This window comes from Gavia stellata, chromosome 11 (assembly GCF_030936135.1).
Source record: "Gavia stellata isolate bGavSte3 chromosome 11, bGavSte3.hap2, whole genome shotgun sequence".
NCBI lineage: Eukaryota > Metazoa > Chordata > Aves > Gaviiformes > Gaviidae > Gavia > Gavia stellata.
In genome coordinates, this window is record NC_082604.1 from 1,179,907 (window position 1) to 1,202,478 (window position 22,572).

The window sequence follows — 22,572 nt, forward strand, 5'->3', positions numbered from 1 at the left end:
CCGCCCAGTCACACTCAGAACTGCAAAGGGAGAAAGATGAAGGCAGCGCTATGCTGTTGTCAGCTTTTACGGTCAACCCTGGGTCTAAATACTGTGCATCAATAGAGACTCCAGCAAAAACGGCACCGACGTATTCTCCAGAGCACAGCCACGCTTTTGCAAACAGCACGTACCTCCCTTAACACCAGGGTGTACCAGCAGAGAGGACTAACGTAGTGGGCCTTTTGCTGTATCCTCTCCCTGCACGAAAAGTAGGTAAAGGGGTCTGTCTCAGGGGTCACTGTCAGACATACCCGAGGCAGGAAGATGCAGGGGAAGACCCAGAAGAACGCCAAGAAAAGCAGCCTGAACAAATACTTTTTCCCTAATAATACAAAGATACACCAACCTCATTTGTTTTGTTACTTTATTGAAAGTGGCAGATCCCTTTCAACGTTTTTAAAAACTAAAACCATTGTTGCTTTGAATACTGGACGAAGTTTGTGGGGATTGTTGCCTTTAAAAAGTTTACTCATTACACTGCAGTGCAGGTGAGTAATAATACAAGGTACCTTATCGACACGATTTGCTACCGTCATGAACAGCAACTTTAAAAGCAGCAGGAACCCTTCAGCCACCTTTCTGCTGGACTGCAGCCTCTGCCTTCCACCTCCGTACGTTGCCTTTCTATACGTTAACTCCTTCTCCTGAGGGAAAAAATGGGTTTGTTCTGTTCTTCATAAATGCAGGCTCCAAGACGGCTCTCCCCACAGAGAGAGACGGCTCTGTAGCAGATCTCCAGCAAGATCAAACAGCAGCACCTCTTCTCTGTTGGACAAGTTCCTGGTGTTTGCTGAGCCTGTGTTTATCCATCAGAGAGGAAGAGTAAAGGATAGGCGTAAGCTGCAGCGAACACCGCACACCGGGACGAGGGAACGCATGGTCCTTTTGAGCTGCTTTTAGCCCAGCGCTTACAATCTGCAGGTCTGAATCGAAGTACCAAAAACCAAGCCTTGCTACTAACAAAGTGGCCTATCTTTTAAAAAAAATGCTGAACGGCTACAGCTTTTGTTCTCAGTGGCTTTGGGGTGAGCCACATCATTCACACACAAACACCCAGACAGCAAGATCTGGATAGCTAAGGTCTTGCTGACTTAATGGGAATAGCTTTACAATTAGAGAGCAGATCTCTAAGCAACCAGCTATCATAAGTTATTCTCCTAAGTCTATTTTTCTAGACCTTTAAAGTATAGATTTAAAAGATCTGTGCATTTACCTGAATTAAAGATTTGCTTTACAAACTAGTATTATACAGAAAGCAAAGCTAGTTGGGGATGGCTCCACCGGAATACCTTGAGCAGCCAACATGGCAGCAGATGCTTTAATTTCTCTGCTGGCAAACACAGCATGCCACGTGGAGCAGAGCCCTGGCTTCAGCGAGTTTAGATCCCAGACTGGAAGAAGAGCCAGAAAGGGGAAGTTGAGAAGGGGATGGAGGCCTGGACTGGCCTTTGCGAACCCCCAGCCGCACCGCAGGGATACCGTTGCTGCTAGCCATCCAGTTTAGACCTTTCTGTAGAGGACAGGTTTCTTGCCTCAAGAACTGCTACGCAATGTCCATCTGCCTTTTGAACTGACGCCCTGTCAGCGCCTTTGGCTGTTGTGTTCCCCCCGCCCCCTTTTTTTAATCCTTCTGCAACATTTGGGCATACACAGTAGGTGCCTACTCAGCTTAGAGACTAGGACTGCCAAACCTGCGTATCTCGTTGCTTCAGTTGCAGAAAGCAGCGAGGAAAGGAACTCCACCAGCTCCCAAACCAAATGCAACCACGTTACCTTCCAGTCCCTGGAGACCCAAGTAAGTCGTGCTGTTGCCTGAATTAGATGAACCACGGCCTAATACAAAATGAAGTCCCAGAGCCAAAAAAAGTACAGTCAGCAAACCCATCCTCCTGTGAAACGACAAGCTGGGAAAGAGCAGCAGTGGTATTAGCTCAGCTGCTGCTGTACTTGAAAGTTTTTCGTTCCTAGTGTGTGAAGGAGTTGAAGCAATCCTCCAGAACAACTGGAGAGCCGCTCTAACTTTCCGAGAGGCTGCAATGCACGGAGAGCTTCCAAACATACCTGCACTCGCACACGACTGCTCACAAACACTTCTTTAGGAAGGAGAGGAGGCTAAACCCATCAGACTCGCCTTTGAAACATATCTCAATGGAAGAGAATCTCCCTCTTTTCCAGCAGCCAGGCATTTACCAGTAACAAGCTGTGAATCAAACCAAGCCAAAATGGATACATCCATAGGGAAACAATTAAAAACTGCATTGATTACATTGTAAAAACAATTAGACCACCCATCTCGGGTTCTGCAAAAGGTCTAAATTGTACTTGCATTGCAAACCCCACGCTGGGTTATCATGGAAACATGTATAATATGAAGGCTCTGAAATGTCCTGGAGTCCGTAACACAATGTTGCACCCAACAGCAGATGGTGGTCTGGATTAGAGATGTAGTTCTTATGAAGCTGGAAAAAATCCTTCCCCCCTCAAAACAGCAGCAGGGAACGTGGGTGTCAGCGGGCAGAGGTCAGGTGGTTCCGACTGTGTGAAAACCTGCAAGAAAAAATAACGGGCGGAACTGGTCACGACAGTCCGTTTCAAGCCCTCACGTGGAAGACGCCCCACGCGCGCTGCGCCAGCCAGCGTGTCTGCGGGTGAAGGGATAAATCTGCGTGTGTTCGTCCCCACTCCCGTTGCCACTGTCAGTTTTCTAGATAAAGAAGTCTCGAAAGAAAAAAACGGCAATTTAACAAAAAGCCAAGGTGGCACTTTTTTCACGTCTTTAAGATTCAAGTTTAGGCTAGTAAGAAATGTTGAGTACTAGTGCTTTACAGTAAGAAACCAACCAGGGTCTCTGAGGTTTTGCAAACCTCCGAAAAAACCGGTCTCTTGCACTTAGGCACCGTCCAGTAGTGCCGTTTCTGGGCTGATAGAAGTGAATGATACTGAAACGGCTGCCCTGCAGTCACCCAATGCACATCTGTGAGTACCTCCTGCTCAGCTAGAGGCTGAAGTTTTTTGCAGGCATCACCAGGATGCTTTCTGTGACCTCTGTGGCTCAGCCAGAAGAGACAAGAGCATTCTCTTTCCAGCTTTAAGTGATTATTAGATGAGGGATCTAAACAGACCCATAGCACGTTTGCTTAAAAGGTTGAATGACTTAGTAACAGAAGGCCTCAAGGATGGCCAGTATTTTCGATCCATAATATCTAAGGCTCTCTTTGCTTGACAGCATCCAATGGATAGTTGAGCTACAAGGCACAAACAACATCAGCTTAAATCCATCAGAAATAAGTGCTTAGAAAGCCCAAGTTCAAGGGTGTAAAGACTGTAAAGCTTGGGTTGTATTTACATTAGCAACCAGAGCACAGAACGGCTCCTCTGGTGACACGTATAGCAAAATACTTTACTTCCAGGCTTCTGACCAGCGAGGGGCCAAACGTTAAGTTTCTCAACTAGTGAGGCAAGGATGAGATTTAGGATAGCCTGCTGTAGAAGGGAGAAAACATAAATTAATGTTAAACACAGCCCGATAAACCTGCGATCAGGATCTGACATTGCTGTCTGCACTACATGGATGCGACTGAACTTGGTGCCAGTAGCGGAGGCAAGTTGGATGCAGGACCTGCTGAGCAGCAAAGAACTTAATTCTACCAGACTATACTCCTTCACTGGTTTAATAAGTAATTCCCTTCAGGAAAAATAGTTTCCTGCTACCTGAAGCCGGGCAAGTAGAGTGACTGGCTGCACGTAGTGCTGTAAAGCACATTCCTTGCAATGAAACACATACTCACTATTCCGGAAGCGATCCTGATGGCATTTTGCATAGTCCTTGCTACCCGGGTAATGGGACAAGCAGGACGTGGTTTTTACATATATATATATATTTATATATGCGTGCAAGATGGTGAATAGCAGCATCTTTCTGTGCTCTGCAACATTCATCTACACTACAGAAACCTGTTCAGTGTGAGTGGGGACTTCTGAGGCAGGGAGAACTGCTTCCATTAAATGAAAAGCAGTTAAAAGAAGTGACTTACTTAGGGACTATTAGGTCAGCTGTCATCAATATTCACTTTTTGGGTGTCTTGACTGCTCAGCACCAACCTTTACCATAGCTATGGAGTATGACAATGGTTTGGTTCTCTGCCAGCTCCACCCCAGCTCACGCTCTGGAGGACACTCACCTTTGTACCCGCTCCACCATGTGCGCTATCAGTTTGTCAGAGATGCCTGGGCAGGACTCCTCAGCCAAGCTAAAGGCGTTCTCCAGCTCCTCCATAGCTCCCACATTACCTCCAGTCTGCTTGTGCTTATCTTTAAGCTGCAACCCAGAAACAGTGTGTTAGTTGCTTATCTCATTGCAGAAAGCACTGGGCAAGCAGTGCAATACAGACATTAAGTCCCTTTCCCTTTTAGTATGACCCCACAAGGGCGCAGGAGGGCACTCACATTCTTCTTAAAAAAAATAATTAAAAAAAAAAAAGGGCTCTTTTTGTAGGTCAGGAAGATGGAATTCCAACGTCTAGAGTTCAGACTTTCCTCCAGGTGCTAATAGCAATTGAAGTCCTTAACAACAGGCCCTGATGTACTCTTAAACAAACTAAATGATATTAGAAATGGATCAACAGCCCTGAAAACCCGTAAGTAGTAACGGAACAAAGAACTCCAGCTGTACCTGAACCAGTACCGTCACCTTTGCTGCTAACGACGGCTTAACACCCAGACACACACAAAGGCTTGCAGACAGGTAGGGCAGAAAATACCGTAACACCCAGAGTTAGTCACTACCACTTTTAATAACCACAAAAACGTTTCAGTTGCTTCTAGTGACCGGGAGGCCGAGGGAGACTACTGCCGCGCTACAGATCCTGAGCCACTTGGCCTCCAACACTCCTCCCCAAGAGCGAGCGTTCCCCAGGGGGACAGGGGAACGCAGCCCGCACACCAAGACCTCCACATGCAGCATCTGACCCAGATGAAAAGCCTCGGTTTGCATCTATCATTGTTAGCGCGCTCTGACTAGGCCTCACCAGCCACAAGTCTGCTTGCACACGGTTCCAGCTGTTAATTTGAAATAGCTAAACCTCTGTCACTAAGGAACTCCTGACGGGTGACTGATGCTGAGCCTGAAGGAGTCCGTTGTTGGAAAACCCACAGTCCCATCCTCTGCAGCATTCCCCCACCTCCTTCCCACGAGCAGCTCATGCGGCAGCCCCTTCCCCAGTGTGCATCACTATGCAACGAGCTGAACAAAACCCAAAACCTTTTGTTGAACGAGCAATGTCTGCCAGCTAACCACTGTCCAGTTCAATTAAGCTCCTGTTAGGCTACGCTGATTAAAAGGCTTTACATAAGCCTCCCGGTTCTTTGCCTGCAATTCTAGGATCAGCCTTTCCTGTTGTTGGAGCTCACCTTTTCTCCACGGTCCAGAAAGCAGGACGATGTGAATGCTAATCCCCAGCTGCCACTGTCCCTGTGCTCCAAGTTCCCCGCTGGAATCAAACAGTTCCTAGCCAAAAAGAGCTGCTGCCTCTTCAGGGGGGTAATTGCTCACTAACACAAAGCCTCAGCTGTGGGAGCAACTAGCACATGCCTCTGCTCATTCAGAAGTGGCAGGGAACATGGAGGGCAACTCGATTACACATCAAGGATACAGATTTCTTAAGCCAAAAATAGTTGTGATGCTAAAGCCAAGGATTTGATGTCTACCAGATCAAAGACTGCCCGCCTCAGAGCAAAATGAGACACAGGGTCTGTCGTGCAGGTAAGTTGCCGGTTTATCATCAGCCTTTGATGCCAAGCCACTGACCTTTACTTTGCTCAGCAGCCTGCAATGTGAACAGTCTGTGTTATCCTGTCACTTTCCGCTGCAGAAGAGCTTTTTGGAGGTTAGGGAGCTGTACTGCACAAAGCCTTACGGGTTGGCTTTTCTTCACTGCTTGGCCCTCCAGGCCCAAATACCTTACCTTCCCTCCCCGCCCCAGAAAGGGCAGACAGGTTTCCAGATTTGCAGTTGCCCACATCTGTGTTAATGACCCACTGTAGGTCCTTTTCGATATTAACATCCCATACTACACATGCAGGGAAGGCATAGAAAAGATTATGAACAGCATCTCAGTAAGATTTCAATTCAAAAAGCCCAGCTTCAGCTCTTTTATGGAAAGAGGTGATCAAAACCTAGCAGGTCTAAGAGACACTAATACAACGGTGAGAAGGTGAAAGTCTGCTGCTGGTAGGAAACTGAAAAGAAGAACAGATGCAACCAGCAGTGAAGCAGATTTCCTGCTTGGAGACTTGGAGAAAAGTTTTCTTCCAACCCCTGCTACTGCATGAGAAGCCAGGTTATTTCAGAGCCTGCCCAGAACCTTCCCTGCACCTGATTTCGCTGCGTGGGATCAGCAGAGCCGGCAGGGAAGTCTAACCAAAGGAAAGGAAGATCAGCAAATCTGGGACAAGGGAGTCAAACTAGCAGAAGTGAAAGGCCCAAGAAGCCACTTCCCACCTGGAACCGGTGCAGCAAGGTTGGTAAGGAGAAGCACGAAGATGCACTCATGGATTTGGAGAACTCACAGCTCTGAGCACCCCCTCCCCCAGAAGGCTCCTAAACAGAAAGGACTGAGAACCAGATGTCAGTGATTACACTGCAGGAACAAACTGCCTGCATCAGAAGCCGTTATTTTTATCCATTTTTATCTCACAGGTCTAAGCCTAAGAGACCCAGACCATCTGCCTCACGCTCTGACCTCTGGACGTCAAGTCTGGTGGAGTACAGAAGAGGCCAGTTCGCGAAACTCTCGATTTCCAAGGCAGTGCTGTCCCAAGAGTACCGCATGCCTGCTTTTCAGAATGACCTCTGCTTCCTGCCCTGCAGCAAACCCTCTTTCCACATAGCACTAGACCTGAGAAAAGAGATTTAAGTCCAGAGGCTACCCCTGAAAAAGCACAGCTCTCTGCTGGGCCACCCCTGGAACAGCATCAGGATCCAGAAGAGAGCAGCAAGTCATCAGGACCAGACAAAGGCTCTCTGTGACCCAGCACCCCAACAAAAGAACCCTGATACACAGTGTCTGTGTAAGCAATTTCTTCTGAAGCAGAAATTCCTTTCCTACGCTCCTGCTGGAAACAGCAACTGAAGCCAGTAGCCCCCTTATGATTATCATCCTCTTCTCTTCCCTTAAAACATCACCCAGCTGGAAAGACAATTCATCTCTCTGCTGATACAGACACTACCTCATCATTAACGGTAGCTTTTACTTCAACTCCACATCCCCACCCAGAACACAAGGCAGGAAAACAGGGTGGATTTTCCAAACCTTTTTCTCTGTCTACCTTCCACGGGCCATACGGCAGGTAACCCCTTAGCCTTGCCGTGCTAGCGACAGCCAGCATCTATAAATCAAGAAGATGGCCTAGGAATTGGCAAAGCCAACTTCTGCTCTAATCCACCCACGTTCCCTTCCGTGACATGCTGTGGGCAGCCGCATATAGCATGAGGGCAGGGAACATGCACGGTGACAGGCAAGCTCAAATACCTGTCTGCCCTAATAGGAGCTGCACTTCAGCCACGGAAGCCAGGGACATCAGAGTCCAGAGTTGCCTCAGCATTAGCAAGCTTAAGACACGGATAAGAAACGGGTACTTCTCTACCTTATCCTCACCAGAAGAAAACACAGCAATGCTACACTTCCAGGAATACAAGTGTATTGGAGAGGACACTCCAGGAACATACTCACTTTTCTAACATACTGTATAGACCTCTGAACAGAGGTATAAACGCTTCAGAGTCCCTTGACCCTAGCATGTACCTCAACCCCACCTCCCTTCTCCAAATCCTTCCCATCCGTGCCAGGTATCTCTGTCTCCAGCCACCACAGACGCCAAGAAGGTTCTACTCACCTCCCCAAAAACTGGGTGAACAAGCGTGGAGAGACACTGTGACCGCGGTTGCCTCTTGATGGGCTCAGTAGGCTGGAAAGCAAAATGAAAAGAAGTTACAAGCACAGGCAAAGGCTCGCTGGGCACACAAACTACTAAGCCTCTGGTAAATTCATGGCACCTCGATGGCAGCCCCCTCACTAGGTGTCAGGAAAGCCAGAGATTGCAGTACCCTGACAACGTGGAAGACGCAACTCTGGGGCACTAGCCCTTGATACCAGACTACAATGAATTTTAGACAGAACATGAGTAACTGGTAGCTTCCCCAAGACCCTCAAAAGCTTGTGTTAGTTCAGTTCGCTTCTGAAGGAACAGACGGCAAACAGACCTTCTGGGAACCATGAAGAGCCATTCCTTTGTGCAGCTTGCTCAAAGAGTTGGGGCGAATAGTTGGTGGGAATGTCCAGATTGGACCCTGGTCTCCATCCTCTGTGTCTCCATCACTGCCAATGAAAAGGAGCAGGTCAAGAGAAAGCCTCAGCTCCACATACCGCTTGTTTTACCCATGCATTCCCATAGTCACAAACTCTCCCCCACCTGATTGTCGTATCACCACAGGGCTCCAGGCATTTCCTTATCCCAGAAAAAATCCTAAAGAGAAACCACTTCAGTCTCTACAGCCCACGTACAGCACCACAGAGATCTGAGCTAAGTACTCCGTCATGTTTCCAAATCACCACAACCACCTTTCTGCTCTAGCCAGCTTGAAGACAGTTTCAAGTACTAGTTAAATTTATGAGAATTTCAAGACAATCCAAGCTCACAATTTGAGGGGCCAGGCTTAGGTGTTGCAAGCCAACACCCCAGAGTCACTGGTCACTGGAGTTACTGCCACTGTAAGTGAAGAGAAGCTCTGCAACACCAGCCTGGCAAGAAAGTGCCCTTTCCTCACCCAAGGCTCACAGCCTCATTATCCTCCCCATCAGTAGCGAAGCTCTCTACCCGCGTATACTCAAGCACACATACACAGCTGTTGCCACAGTTACTAAAGCCTGTAGCTCTTTGAAAGGTGATGTATTTAACTGAACGTGCGTAAAATACAGGCAACAAGTTATGCACGTGCTAGAAGTTTCTTGTTAGTACTTCTGATTCCTTGCACTCAGCAAAGAGGCTCCACAGGTTAAGACTAGAACAGAGTACCGGGTCCCACTGAACAGGAGGTAACAGCCTGTTTCTTCAGGCAGCAGTCACCTGCTCCCACAAACAGATGCTCACAGGTCTCCTTGAGCTCCCGTAAGATCTCCAACCCAGGTGGGGAAAAGGACCCCAGCTGTTTGCAGCAGGCTGCCCCAGGGCATGCAGGGTATAGCAGGGGCACTCTTCCATGCAGAACATGTACGTACATATCGGAATCACCAGAACTGGAATCTTCTCCATGGCCCTCCGACTTCCAGCGCTTGAATCGATCTATCAGCTCCATTAGGAATGAGGTTTTCTTGGTGTAGCGTGTGATGAACTTGTGCTTTAGCAACTCTTTAGCTGTCGGCCTCTGGAGCAAATAAGGAAAGCATGCTACATCTAACCATCTCTGTACACTAAACATGCAAGTGCACTGACTTCAATTCTTGCCAGGCTTGCCCGTCCATTCTGCAAGCTCAGTACTTCTTTCTCTCCAGGAGCCTTGCACCGAAAGGTCTTCCTGCTAAATGAATCTTTGGCCTCTGCAATACTCTTACCCAAACTCAGAGGTGGACAGCAATACTCACAAATCTAGGATCCTTATTGAGGCAGGCTTCCACAAACTCCTTGAAGGGCTTGCTGTGGTGACCCTCAAGTGTTGGGGGGTTATTTTTGGGGATTAGGAAGAGAACCCTCATAGGATGCAAGTCAGAATTTGGAGGCTCTCCCTTTGCTAGTTCAATGGCTGTAATTCCAAGGGACCAGATGTCTGCCTGAAAGAAGAGCAAGAACAGTGACAGCACAGAACAGCGAGGAGCAATTCTGCAACATGGAAGCACGCAACTTCAGCACAGCTGAAGGGCTGATGACATAAAATCAGATAGGGTGTTTCATGTCTAATAAAATTCTCCAACAGACCCTGAACCGTAGCAGGAAAGTACCATTCTTGCAACAAACAGCACTTCCAACCCCTGTATTAACCCTACCACCATCTCATATATAGTAGCAGAAGTAGGAATCCTCCTCCTGCTCTGAGCTCACCTTGAAGTCATAAGCAGACTGTTTGATGACCTCTGGTGCCATCCAGAATGGAGTCCCGACAAAGGTGTTTCTCTTGATTTGTGTATCTGTCAACTGTCCAGCCACTCCAAAGTCAGCCAGTTTCACATCTCCTTGTTCCGAAAGTAGCACGTTGGCAGCTGTTCACACGAATAAGCATTAAGTCTACTGGTTTCTGAATCACCTCCAGCCCACACAGAACTGAATACTGAGAACAGACCTCCTGTGGCATCCTCCTTTGCCCCAGCGAAAAACCTCAGCTCAGATTTCCAGCCTCAGGCTCATTCTCATGCTCTGACCATTGGCTGGGTAACACAGAACAAGTCCGTACACTTGGCTGGATCAGAAGGGGAATATTTCTAGGGTAGTAGCACAGAGTAGATGTGAAGGGCCATACAATCAACTAGATGTGATTCCTGGCCACACAAAGAAGAGAGGGCAGCATGGCCCAAGATACCTCAAATGGTCTCGATTTTTTTTCAGAGCAGCATTCAGCACAGGTTAAATAGCAGATCCTTCTAAACAGCTCGCAAGTCCTGGTCTTGTACTGCTTCCCACTCACTCAGCTTAAGACAGTGGCACTGCTCAGGTTTTGGGATGGGGTTTTTTGGTAGGACTTTTTATTCTGAGAGAGACCCTACCTACAAACTTTCAGCATTTCCCCACTCTGCTGGCAGCCAACAGTCCTGCACGGCCTGAAGCGCCAGAAACACATAGTCTCACATACACAACAGAATCTTTTCTACGTGTCTCCCTGCGTGAGGCTTCTCTGCTCTGCTTGTTCACATCCCCTCCTGCAGAGGGTCAGAAGAGTTAGCGTCCAACACTGGCCACATCTCCACAGCACTGTCCTCCCACCCTCCTGCTGTCCTTTGATCCTCTGTGCTCAGTGTGAGACTGCTCTTTGGGAGGCAGATGACAGGTCTCTCTACACTGCGTACGGCCAATGACTATAAAAATCAACAACAAGAAAAGCTGACACAAGCTGCCCCGATTTTCCAGGGCTGTGAACCCTGCGTGAGGACAGCTCACCTTCACAAGAAGTTACAACCATGATAACCAGCATACACATGCCTTGGGGTCTAGCAGTAAAGCAAATGTCCAGACACAACTGAGAGTCAGCTAAAATTTGAGCGTGCCTTTCATTGAGTCCTTTGCTTTAGCCCCCTGCCTGTCCAAATGCCAGAGAAGAGCTACAGATCCTTACTGTTACTCTAAACCCTAAAGACATGAAAAACGTGAGTTGCAATAAAATGACAAGCATCAGATTCAGAAATAAGCAACCCAACAGGAAAAGCAGCACTAAGAAACAGTCTTTGAAACCTCTCAGATTATTGCTGTATAATACTTCTGAATCTTATGTTAGTAACTTGCCTTACAAGAGAGCTGAGCTCTCCACTCTTACCTTTGATGTCCCTGTGGATCTTCCTCTCAGAGTGTAGATAATCCAAACCCTTTAGGATTTCTCTCAGGATAGTAGCTATGTAAGTCTCCTCCAGGGGTCCTGGCTTCAGCTGATAAAAAGCAGAAAGATGACTTAAAGGAGGCTGACTGATGCCTTGGATTTTCCAGCCTCTCAGTTTGTTACTTGGAAACCTTGGCCAAGCAGGTCATATTCAGCAGGAAGCACCTACTGCACACCTGGTGTTGCATTCTGCAAGCAGAATGCTGGACTTTGCACCTGGCAACATTAAACAGAAAATCTTTGGGGGACAAACAGCAGGATGCTCATCTCTCGCTTTGGCCTGGAAATACAGTGGCGAACAGAACATCTTAATGGTTTCTCTTGTTCAAGTCTCTCTGCAAGCATGCAGGAACTGAACTTCAGCCACTATAACAGCCCGGAAACAACTTCTGCCCTCTGGCTGGGGACTACTGTATCGAAGCTCTTCTCCCTTCCATCAGTTCTCCTCTAAACAAGTCCTGCCTTCTCAGAGCAATAATTGAGGTTCTGACACTAAGATGACTTCTGCTGATGACAGCCCCCCCACTACACCCTTCCTCCAAGTCAGTGCAGACTCAGCTGTTTTCACTACATGACCTTAGCTACTGCTCTGGAAAAACAGGCTTTATTGTCCTAAGGAGAAAAGCAAAATCCTGTGACAGAATACAGCACAGCAGAACTTTGCCCATGTGTTTATTCTGCATTTGTATTCCCTTAAAATCTGGGGTAACTTGTTAGGCATCATTTGTCTTATCAAACACCTGGGAATCCTGATTGGAGACCAGGTCCCTGCGGAGCTTGATGCCATGCGAGCACTGAACAATACCATGAACTCTTATTAGGTGAAGTTTGGCTTTGCACTACTCAAAAACAACTGGCTGCTGCCACATTTCAGTTCACTGGCTCTTCCCATTGTAAAGCAGCAGAGCACGCTGGAGAACAGTGCTTTGACAGCTGAGCTCCGTGCAAACATTTCCTCTGTCCTGGGATATGCATAACCAGCATGTCTGTCCTGCACTGCCTACCCTTCAGGCACAGGGCTGTCAAAAAGATGTATGTGGCAAGTGAGTGTCTGGCTTACGGGCATTTCACAAACCAGGGCTCCAGCCAATGTTTTTCATGGTCCAGAGCTTACCGCATACTTACCAAATCCAGGGCTGAACCTCCTCCTAGGTACTCCATGATTATCCACAGCTTAGTGCCCTGCAAGCAAGAGGACAAATCAAGAGCAAAGACAGTAATAAAAGCAGGCAGAAAAGTGAAACACCCCAGAGGCAGCAAGACACATGAGTAGTCCTCTACACAATCCAGGAGATGCTGCACACCGCAGCTCTGAGAGGCTTAAGGAGGGAGCTCCCAGCTCCCTCTTTCCTGCTGACACAGCATTATAGCGGTGGACCTGCCCCCAGTACATTTCTCTCGGTCTGCAGTTTCATCTGAGCAAGCTTAGTGCCCCTGCAGGCACCAGACTACACAGCCCACGGAGATAAGCGTATTCTCAGGTTGGAGCCATTTAAGATGACTCCAACAGATCTAGCACATCTCATTCTTGACAATGACAGGGGAGCTTTGTAGCCTTTGATCTCATTAACAGGACTGCCAGCTTGAAGGGTACGATCAGCAAGTCACTCTCTTACTCCTTAGAGAAGAGATTTCCAGACTGAGGTTCATGGGGTTCTGGTAGGAGATAAGCAGCAGATCCATGAAACTACAGCTTGCTTGGTGTTTTCAGTAGAAGGCTGAGAAAATGCATTATGGCCTTTGAAAAATGTGTAAGGAATAATCAGGATCCAAAGAGCTCAGGAACTGTTTGCTGCAGACCCAGTGTTGCATTCACCTCCGGCAGCTGGCATGCAGAGGCTACTTCTGGTCATGATTACTAGTAGCTTCCATTGGGGATTCCTAAACCTGGTCTCAATGGAACCGGTCTCAGCACTCCTCCAAAGACTCAGTTCCTGTTCTTTTCATAATTTCTGATGAAATGATGATCACAAGATCACAAAGTACAGTTTTAAACTCCTCTTCTTTCCAGAGACATAAAAGCCCCAGTGGTACTACCTTAAAATGGTGGTATTTTGAAAAAGTATTCCACAAACTTCCTTTGCAGAATGGTCAAACCGGGGAGGAACCTGCCTCTTCAACAAAAAATTTTCTCTCCAGTGAAGTGCCCTGCTCTTGGGACCACACTGTACCGAGCACCTCATTTCCGTGTGCTTTCCAAGTGTCTTAAAGCCCAGCCTCCTATTAAGACCGCACTAATGCAGTGAGCAGAGCCACTGGCTGTTCCTGCTGCCACACTGACACTCAGGGACTGGGCACCTTTCAGGGCTGTATGCCACCATCAACTGCAGCACCCACAGAGAAGCCCACCCCATTCCCAAACTTGCTGGCAAGAGAATTGCCATGGCTTTGCCCTACCTTCAAGTAGGAGCCATAGTACCGGGTGATGTAGGGACTGTCACACTGGCTGAGCACCGTAATCTCCTGCTGAATGTCCTCAATTTCATCCTCAGCCTCCTCCAGATCAATGATCTTGATAGCAACCACCTCCTTGGTGCGGTTGTCGATCCCTTTATACACTTCACCAAACGATCCTTTGCCGATCCTCTCCAGCTTGGTGAACAGCTCCTCAGGATCCACCCTGGAGTGCTAAACCAGAAAGCAGAGATGGGAAAGTCCATGAAGTCCCACAGCAGCCTGCAAAGCGCCATGCATACCCAGACAGCTCATCTCCCTATCTATGCATCTAGCGTGTTGTTTAATTCACCCGAAACTCACGTATCCTAAAAGGTCTCCACATGCTGAGAAACTTAAACAGAGAACATATCCAAGAAGAGAAGAACTGAAGAAGCCTTTTACACGGGCTTTCTGCCCCTGCAGACCATAGTGGGAGAAGAAGGGGAGAGAAGCCCAGAAGGAGAATGTCAGCAAGTATCTCTACAGAAAGCGTCAGCTCCTTTGGGACAGAACTGCTCAATTGCAGGCACCAAACTGGTGCCAAAGCAGCTCCATGAGCAAGCACTTGCTCACGCTTGAATAAAAAGGCAGGCAAGGTGTACCAGAACCAGCCTTCTTTTGAAGAAAATGGGCGCAAGCAAGAGGCTGTAGGAAGTTCACAAGGATGCTTCCTCAGTCTGCCTTCCTGCATTCAAAGATTGGAATGATTTGAAAGATTTGCACCCTTCCCTACTCGTTTGGAAGGTGAAATACTCCAGTAATACAAATACCAGTTCACATTAGCTGTCTTCACTGCTGCAGCCTGATTTCCAGGCAGCACCCAGCCCAGATCTCTTCAGATGTCTGCAGAGGGAGTCTCGTGTCTTTTGGGAGGTCAGCAGCAAGGAGGCCAGACACCTGCCTATCCCAGCGGAGACAGGAGAGCTGAACGGACACTCCATCTGCAGACCTGCTTTTCTGGAACAGCTTCTCCTCTGGCTGGCACACCCAGATGCAAAAGCAAATAGCATTTCCCTCATTAGATAAGCACATCAACTGGGAGGCTACTAGCATGATCATCGGAGAAATACTGACTCTTAAACAGCAGCTTCAAAGTTAACTCTTTATTAAGATGAGTATGGATGAGCAAGGGAAGAAATCAGAATCATTTTCTGATGCTATTTCATTCCATCCAGCTGCAGATCAGGAAGTCCTGCTCTGCTTCCTGCTACTAAAAAGCTCTTTGTGATTAGTTTTTCTGCCTTTTTAAAAAAATAAGTCTAGTTTTAAAAAAAAAAAAAATGGGAAAATATGGCTTGAACTACAGGAAGCGGACAAACCATTACAGTGAGTTTTCCACACCCAGAACTTCTCAGTCTCACCTCCAACACATCACTCAGAAGGACCGCTCCCTGGCAAAGGCCTTGAGCTGGCAGAGATTTTATCTGAGAACAGGGCAGCTGCATTTTTCCATCTAACAGCAGGTTCTAGCAGCAGGCCATCACTGAGCAGCCCTGGGTGCTGCTTAATGATTAAGCCAGCCAGTCATTACAGGTTGTTTGCCTTCTGTGCCCAGTGCATCGCTATATGGAGTAAGCCAGGCTCAGTGAGCTTTACAGTCAGCTCACTCAACAGGATTTCCACATGCATTCCAGTCCAAGATACAGAAGGATAACCAAATATCCTTGTGCATCCATGGCAACACCCAAACAGGCTGTACTTTGAACAAATGCACTGGAAACAGACTGGAGGGGATATGCAGAGATGAAAGGAACTGGAGATACATAACAGGGACTGGAGAGAGGGAGGTGGGGGAAAGGAAGAGGATTTAAACTTGAGAAATGCCAGGAGACAACATGAGGACGACGACTGTAGCACAGGGAGAACAGTCTGGCTAGTCCAGGCTCACAGGAGGCCAGGAGCAGTTTCCACCTCTTGACCAATTTACAGGAAGGGGCAGCAAGGTGGCCCGGATGTTACGCTGCGCAGTCACCTACTGCATCGTAAAAATGCCGCTCACCACATCCGCCACTCCACACATCAGGGAGAAGGGAGAGAAAGAGGATCATCTAGAAGCACCTGGCTCAGCTGGTAACAGAAACACTACCCACATGAATCCTGCAGGGAAGCAACCCTGCAAGAAAACCTTCCTCCCCTCCCACGTAAGTAGTTTTTCCACGAGAAAAGAAATGGCAAGGTGTAAGTTACTGCTACCCACCTCAGCCTGGCATGGCACATCAAAGAATCAGGACTGATTCTTCAAGAACAGGACATTAAACGTAAGAGCACCAGCTACTGCAGGCAGCTTTTGGGACAACCACCATTTTATGTATTGGGCTCTGTAATCATGGACAGCTTCGTTAACAAGCTTCCATACTTCGATGTTGGTTTATCCTGTTTCCTGCGGAACAAAGCACTTCAGGTAGGGGCAGTGAAGGAGACAAACCTTCCTGACAAGCACATGGAAACTTTGCCCAAGAGACTCAGGAAAATGGTACAACTCTGATGGGCAGAAGAGACAGGCCCACCACATTAGGTTGGAAGAGGAAACTTTGTAGGTACTGGATTTACTTTCCCAGTACCTGTCACTTCAAAGCTGATCTGGAAATGCTTCAGAGTTTTCAGGTGACAGGGCAAGAGTATGACTCTACGGAGGCCCTAAGGACGTGCATCCCTTGACAGAACCACCAAAATAACACAAGTCACACCCAGCAACAGCCAGAACCTAGTGAGCAAGTATGGGGCAAAGTGGTAGAGAGTCATTCCGGCCACGGTCACATTCCCCTGGACGCCTGCTGCAGACCAGAGTCTGCTAACAGACTTCTTCACTTTCTGTGAACACGGAGGAGGAAACAGGCCCATCTCCGATTCAAGCAGGCCAACGCCTGCCCAGTGGAACACCTTGTGAATTACCATTGCGGACACCACAGAAGACATTGCCAGGTGGCAATTTTTGTGGAAGCAATTCTGAATTCCCATGACAAACTAAGATAGGTAAAATTATGCTAGCCTGCAGGATGTGCTCAGAAGCTCTGGTTCATTAAAAAAAGTTCCTGTTGGAGCTGCCACATGTTAATGCCCATCTGAGCAAATGTTCAGATCGATGGGCATACAAGCCTCAGCAGACAGCAGAACAAATGCAGTTATGCCAGGAACAGAGAGCTACGCAAGTGCACCGCTCTGTCAGAAGCACAGCACACTGTCACACTCGGGGGGCTCAAGCAGGGGGAAGCAGGGGCGGAGAAGAATGCATTCTGCGTGGCCTGACTCTCCCCTACCCCAATAAATTTGCACCTGCAGAGCACTGCAATGAGGGGTGTAACAAGCAGGATCTTTCCCTTTTCTAAATATGAACTGATCTCAGCACCAGTTTTGTTGTCAGAGAACTGCCCTGGCTGCAAATCCATGTTCTGGAGCTGCACAGCTACAAACACACCTGAGCAACTTAATTAGTAGAAAGTAACAGAATCTGGATTAAATGCTTTACACCTGCGTAAACGAGAACAGATAACCCAAAGAAGCTTATTAGCACCTGCCAACTCTGCAACTGCACACCAGCTTGGGATCTTTCCATTTTCTTCCACACAGAACCCACGAGGGCTGCAACATGGAGCTTCAGGCCAGAGTCTGAAGAGCTAGCGGACCAGCTGCTGCTCCTTGTTCTACTACAAGGCGTAAAGCCTTTAAGGGATGGTCACCTCATCGTACCTTTTTGCTTGACTGAATGTCAATTACACAGCAGTTCTGGAGCAAAAAGCCTCATGCTGTTTCTCCCCATTGAGAGCAGTCAGACACTAGAGAGGGCTCAGTCAGGCATGAACAGGCTTTGGGGGGAGAGCACACAAAGCACTATCTTGGTTGTACGTGCAGGAAGGGGAGGGGATAAGTATGAGAGGGATGAGGACAATCTACTAGTAATGTGCTCCACTTCTGCCCTCCAGGCTCTAATCTCACAGCACAGGAAAGCAGGATGCTCTGTCATGACAGGTGTGGGGGTGTTTGCCATCACGACTGGTGATGCCATGTTTTAAAACAGAGCGACTCACCGCAGACATCAGGAATTAAGAATTGCAGTGTGTTATGAGGCAAGCCTGGCAGTAACACCAGCTGCTTCGTAGGGAAAGAATGGGTTTGGCAGCTCTGCCACCTCCAGCTGCAGACATGATATCCACAGCCTTTGAGAGGAGACTAGAGAAGAAGGGTAAATATCGACCCCCATTTCAAAGCTACTACCTGGAAAGATAAGCTACATATTGGGAACAGAAGCAAATACCCTTTGAACCAGCTCAATGTCTTCCCTCTGGGCTGTGTCCGGCTGGAATTCACTCTCGAAAGAGTCATATTCAGCATCACGAGCAAGAGTCACACCTGCATCTACTGCATAAAACAGTGAGAGGTGCTTAAACCCTTTTGGAAGTGAGAGTTCCTTGGTCTGGGGCAGGTCAGGATCAGAATCGCTGTTCTATATGGGAGAAGTCTGTAACAGAAAAAGACTGTCAAGGCCACAATACTTTAAGAGCTGAAGCTGACTGGGAGTTTGGTGGCCTCCAAGGGTTTATATGGAACTACAGCAGCATTTAGCGTTACTTCTGACTAGAGCGCTTTCCAACCAGCCAAACAAACAAACATCATTTTCCTCTGCCAAACACAGTGGAAGGAGGAAGCTGGTTTTAATAAACCTCAGCTACTGATGACCTTTCCTTCATTGCCTCCTCTCCTCCCCAACTTCCCATCCAGCATTTACCCACATTGCATGCTACACACCAACCCTGGGCCACCAACAGAGATATCTGCAGCAGGCACTATGTTCTGCTTGGAGAAATCAGCTTTGTATCTGGAAACATTTGAAAGTTTCCCTATCTATGCGAAATTTGTGCACAGCTCTTTTCAACTGCTAAATCTGATACAGTTTTGAACTTCTGGAGTATAGACAAGAGGGACGTTTGCATTCAACACTTTGAAATACACGAATTTGCCTGAGACTCCCAACTTGCTTCACAGATAGTATTCGTCTGCTTCAAGGGAGTGAAGCATTACTTAGCCAGAGAACTTGAACGGCTTCTTCAAGGTCACACAAGGAACAACAAAACTAGAAACAGAGCTCAGATCAGAGCTTTAAACACAGTAACGCAAATACATCATCTAGCAGACAGAGCTCTCAACGAAGTCCGCAGGCCCACGGTGCTGTATGTACACAGCAAAGGGCAGCCAAGAAAAGAGAGAGAGCCAACTAGCTGAGCAGGGAAACGGAGGCACACAGGCAAAGCAGCCTGGGGATTTGCCTAAGGTAGCCCTGCACATCGGCAACAGAACTGGGAATCAAAGACAAGTCAAGCCTCTGACATCCCAATCCAAGTCTCAGTCTCCCAATTTTCACAGTACCTCCCACCACTCCCTAAACTCTGGTGAACGGAACTTCAGGCTAATTCCTACTGCCCTTCCAGCAAGCCTCAGTTACATAGATTACAAGGTCCCATCAAGGATTCCTGAAGAGACCCGAGGAATGGACAACACAGACTGCTTTCCTACTCCAGGACCAGACAGAGTCATGGGATGACAGAATCTGAGAATGTCTTAAACTGGCGTAATACATTCAGAGATGAGGCCACTGGAACCTTGATAAGCTTCATTAGTGAATGTTGTGTACAAAAAAGCTTCAGAGCAACCTCCTCTGTAGCTACAGAACTCAATACTCAGCCCTAACCAGACAGTATCCTTTCCTATTCCTTTCAATCCTCTCCCTGTACTATGACTCACTCAGTCACTATATTTGCATTTAATTCCATACACACTTTGGGGAAACAGTTTATGTGAAAGACAGCATGCAAACTAAGATGCATTGCAAATCAATTTTAAATCAGAAAAGGCTTGGAGAAAGCATCATCTCAAACCACTAAAGCTTTTAGTATTGTAATGCTACACCTAGGAGCAGAACAGAAAAATGCCAAAAATTCTCACAAAACATGTTTAACAAGACCTACATTCAGTATTGACATCTGCCAATAATCAAACATGCCCCACCACCAAATTCAGAAGAAAGAAGATTCAAGCCAATACTATTAATGTGGGTTTAGCTTTTAGTCCCAAGGCATGACATCATCCTTCCACATTCCTCTTATGAAAATGTCATCACAACAACAGGATTTAACCACATCCACTGAGGCTGATATCTCTCTCAGAAGAGTTAAACGTTCAGCATCAAATATCACTACCTCTTATGCCTTAAGGTTACAAGCACTGTTTTTCTCAGGCTACTGTTACGAACACTTCAGTACGGTATGTCTGGCACAGCCTGCACACACAGCTTTTCTGTTCCCATTTCTAGACTCCCCCTCCCAAAAAATGCTCAGAGAGCCAACGATTCCTGTCTCCCCAAGAAGAGCAAAGTTAACCTCAGAGAAGGGCACTGTATTGGGTGAAGAATTCCCTTTCTATATGGCTGGCAACCTAACGCTGTCGGTTCAACATCACCATGGACTAAGACACAAATCAATCGGCTAACAGGAGTAAGCTGAGGCGTGCGCAAGAGAGATAATGAGTGGCAAAAAGTGATTTTTCTGGGGGTGTTATGTTTGCTCTTGATACAAGAGTTTAAAATTTTAATTGCCACTTACCTGGCTGGCAAATTCTCTCAAGTGAGCCATGCCTACAGGATGGTCAGACATCCGCTTTTGCAAAATCAGGGAGGGTTGGGATGTCGAGGCAGAGCGGGAAAGCGATGCTTTCTCATCCACTGGTCAACTGCGACAAGTGAGAACACAACAGCTCTTAACTCGAGGTTCTCAGAGCCTGGCTCATTCCCCAAAAGTGCTACCCGCATCTTTTTTTCTCCTTGATTTGCAGTTCTCCTTGAACCTACCATTCTAAGCATGCCAGCCCCTCCCTGCAAACCCCGTTTCTCAATTCTTTCCAGACGTGCCTCCCAGATGTATCAAGGAACCTCACTTTAATGACATACACTGACAAAGCCTCAGGCACCATTTTCCCCACCATCACCTCAGCGTGCTCCCTAGTATTATAGTTGCCCCACAGCACTATCCCCTCATCACGACTCCCAGCGTCTTCCCCAGCACAGCCCACAGCCTTCTCCTCAGACACCCCTTTCCTCCTACCGCTCCCCAACAATCCTCTCACCGAGGGCCCCCCCTCCGCTCCCGTTCTCCCCAGTACGCCCACTTGCAAAGCTCAGCTCCCCAGTGCACCCCTTCCTCCTCGGGGAACCCCAACCCTACACCACCCCCGGGCACTCCCCCACCACTGCTCCCCAAGTTCTGCCCCCAGACCCCGCTCTCCTCAGCAACCCCCTCCCCAGGGCTCCCCTCCACCCCAGCCACAGGAGAGCCCCAGCCCGGCCCCTCAGCCCAGCCCAGGCCCCTCAGGGCACCTCCCCAGTGCTCCCCACCACGGCAGCCTCAGCTCCCCACAGCCCCTCTCAGCGTTCCCCCGTCATGGTGGCCCCACACCCCCCCAGTCCCCTCAGGGACACCCCCCCCGGCCCCCGCCCCATCATGGCCTCCTCCGAGCGCCCCAGGCCAGCCCCCTCCACAGGCCCCCCCCCCCGCCCCGCACAGCCCCCTCAGAGCCCCTCTGTTGCGGATCGCCGCCCCGCGCGGCCCCCGGGGGCCCTCCCGGCCCCGGGCGCCGCTGCACCTACCCGGGCAGCCCGCCGCACCTACGGCCAACGGTCCCCGCGCGAAGGGCGGCGCGGTGCCATGCCGGGCCCTGGCACACGGAGCCGCCGCCGCCACCCCGCTGCCGCTCCGGGCTGCCCTGGGACACCGAGCTCGGCCGCGGCGGCGGCGGGGGGGGGCGGGGGCACCGGGAGAGGGGTGGGGAGGGCCGGGCCGGGCCGGGCGCAACAACACGGCGCGGCGGGGGACACGGGGCGGAGGCGGCGGCGCCGCGCTGCCTGCCGGGAAGCGTAGTTCTCGCGCGGTGCCGGCCGGCCGCGGGGGCGCCCCCCTGGACTACAAGACCCGGCAGGCGGCGGGCGGGGGCGCGGCGGGAGGGGAGGGCGGGGCGCCAGCGCGGGGGCTGCTGGGGCGGAGAGTCCTGCGGCGCGGGCAGCGCGGGGCGGGGGGGGGCGCGGACTACCCATCCCAGGGGCCCCCGCGGCGCGGGCGGGGCCGCACCGGGCCCGGGTGTTCCCGGCGGGGCGGGGGGGGGCCGCGGTGGGCCGCCGGGCGGGGTGGGGCGGACCCCCTTTGCCCCCCGGTGGGGGCGGGAGGGGGAGGAGCTCCCCTTTGTCCTCCTGGCCCCGCTTCCCGCCTCAGGCCGCCCGGGCGGGGCAGTGCGCGGGTGCCCCAGGGCCGCCCCGTCCTCAGCGCGCTGCCCCCGTGAGGGTGAGGGAACGGGGCTGCCGGGCCCCTTCACCCCTCGCGGGGGTCCCGGCAGAGGAAGGCGGGCGGTGCGCCGTCTCGCTGGGAGCGGGAGAGGCGAGGCGAGGTGCGGGAGGGCGAGAGCTTCTTAACCGCCCTTTTCCCGGGGCCGGCTGAGGGGGGTTGGTGTTTTCTCCCCGTGCTTTAGTGTCAGTGATTGAT

The 22,572-nt window shown here is 49.5% G+C and overlaps 1 protein-coding gene across 2 annotated transcripts; it reads right to left on the reverse strand.

Annotated features, from left to right (window-relative positions):
- Positions 1–395: 395 nt before the first annotated feature.
- On the reverse strand, positions 396–20,752 carry STK25 (serine/threonine kinase 25). 2 transcript variants are annotated; one of them, XM_059822384.1, is made up of 11 exons: positions 20,647–20,752; positions 14,015–14,245; positions 12,743–12,799; positions 11,558–11,666; positions 10,135–10,292; positions 9,681–9,866; positions 9,318–9,463; positions 8,303–8,417; positions 7,936–8,007; positions 4,224–4,360; positions 396–2,589 (listed from the first exon to the last, which is right to left on the reverse strand). In XM_059822384.1, the coding sequence occupies exons 1-11, from the start codon at positions 20,695–20,697 to the stop codon at positions 2,550–2,552; spliced, it is 1,302 nt and encodes a 433-aa protein (XP_059678367.1). In that variant the 5' UTR covers positions 20,698–20,752; the 3' UTR covers positions 396–2,549. The 2 variants fall into 2 exon arrangements, with proteins under 2 accessions (XP_059678367.1, XP_009811724.2); XM_009813422.2 differs by lacking the exon at positions 14,015–14,245.
- Between the last annotated feature and the right edge of the window lie 1,820 nt (positions 20,753–22,572).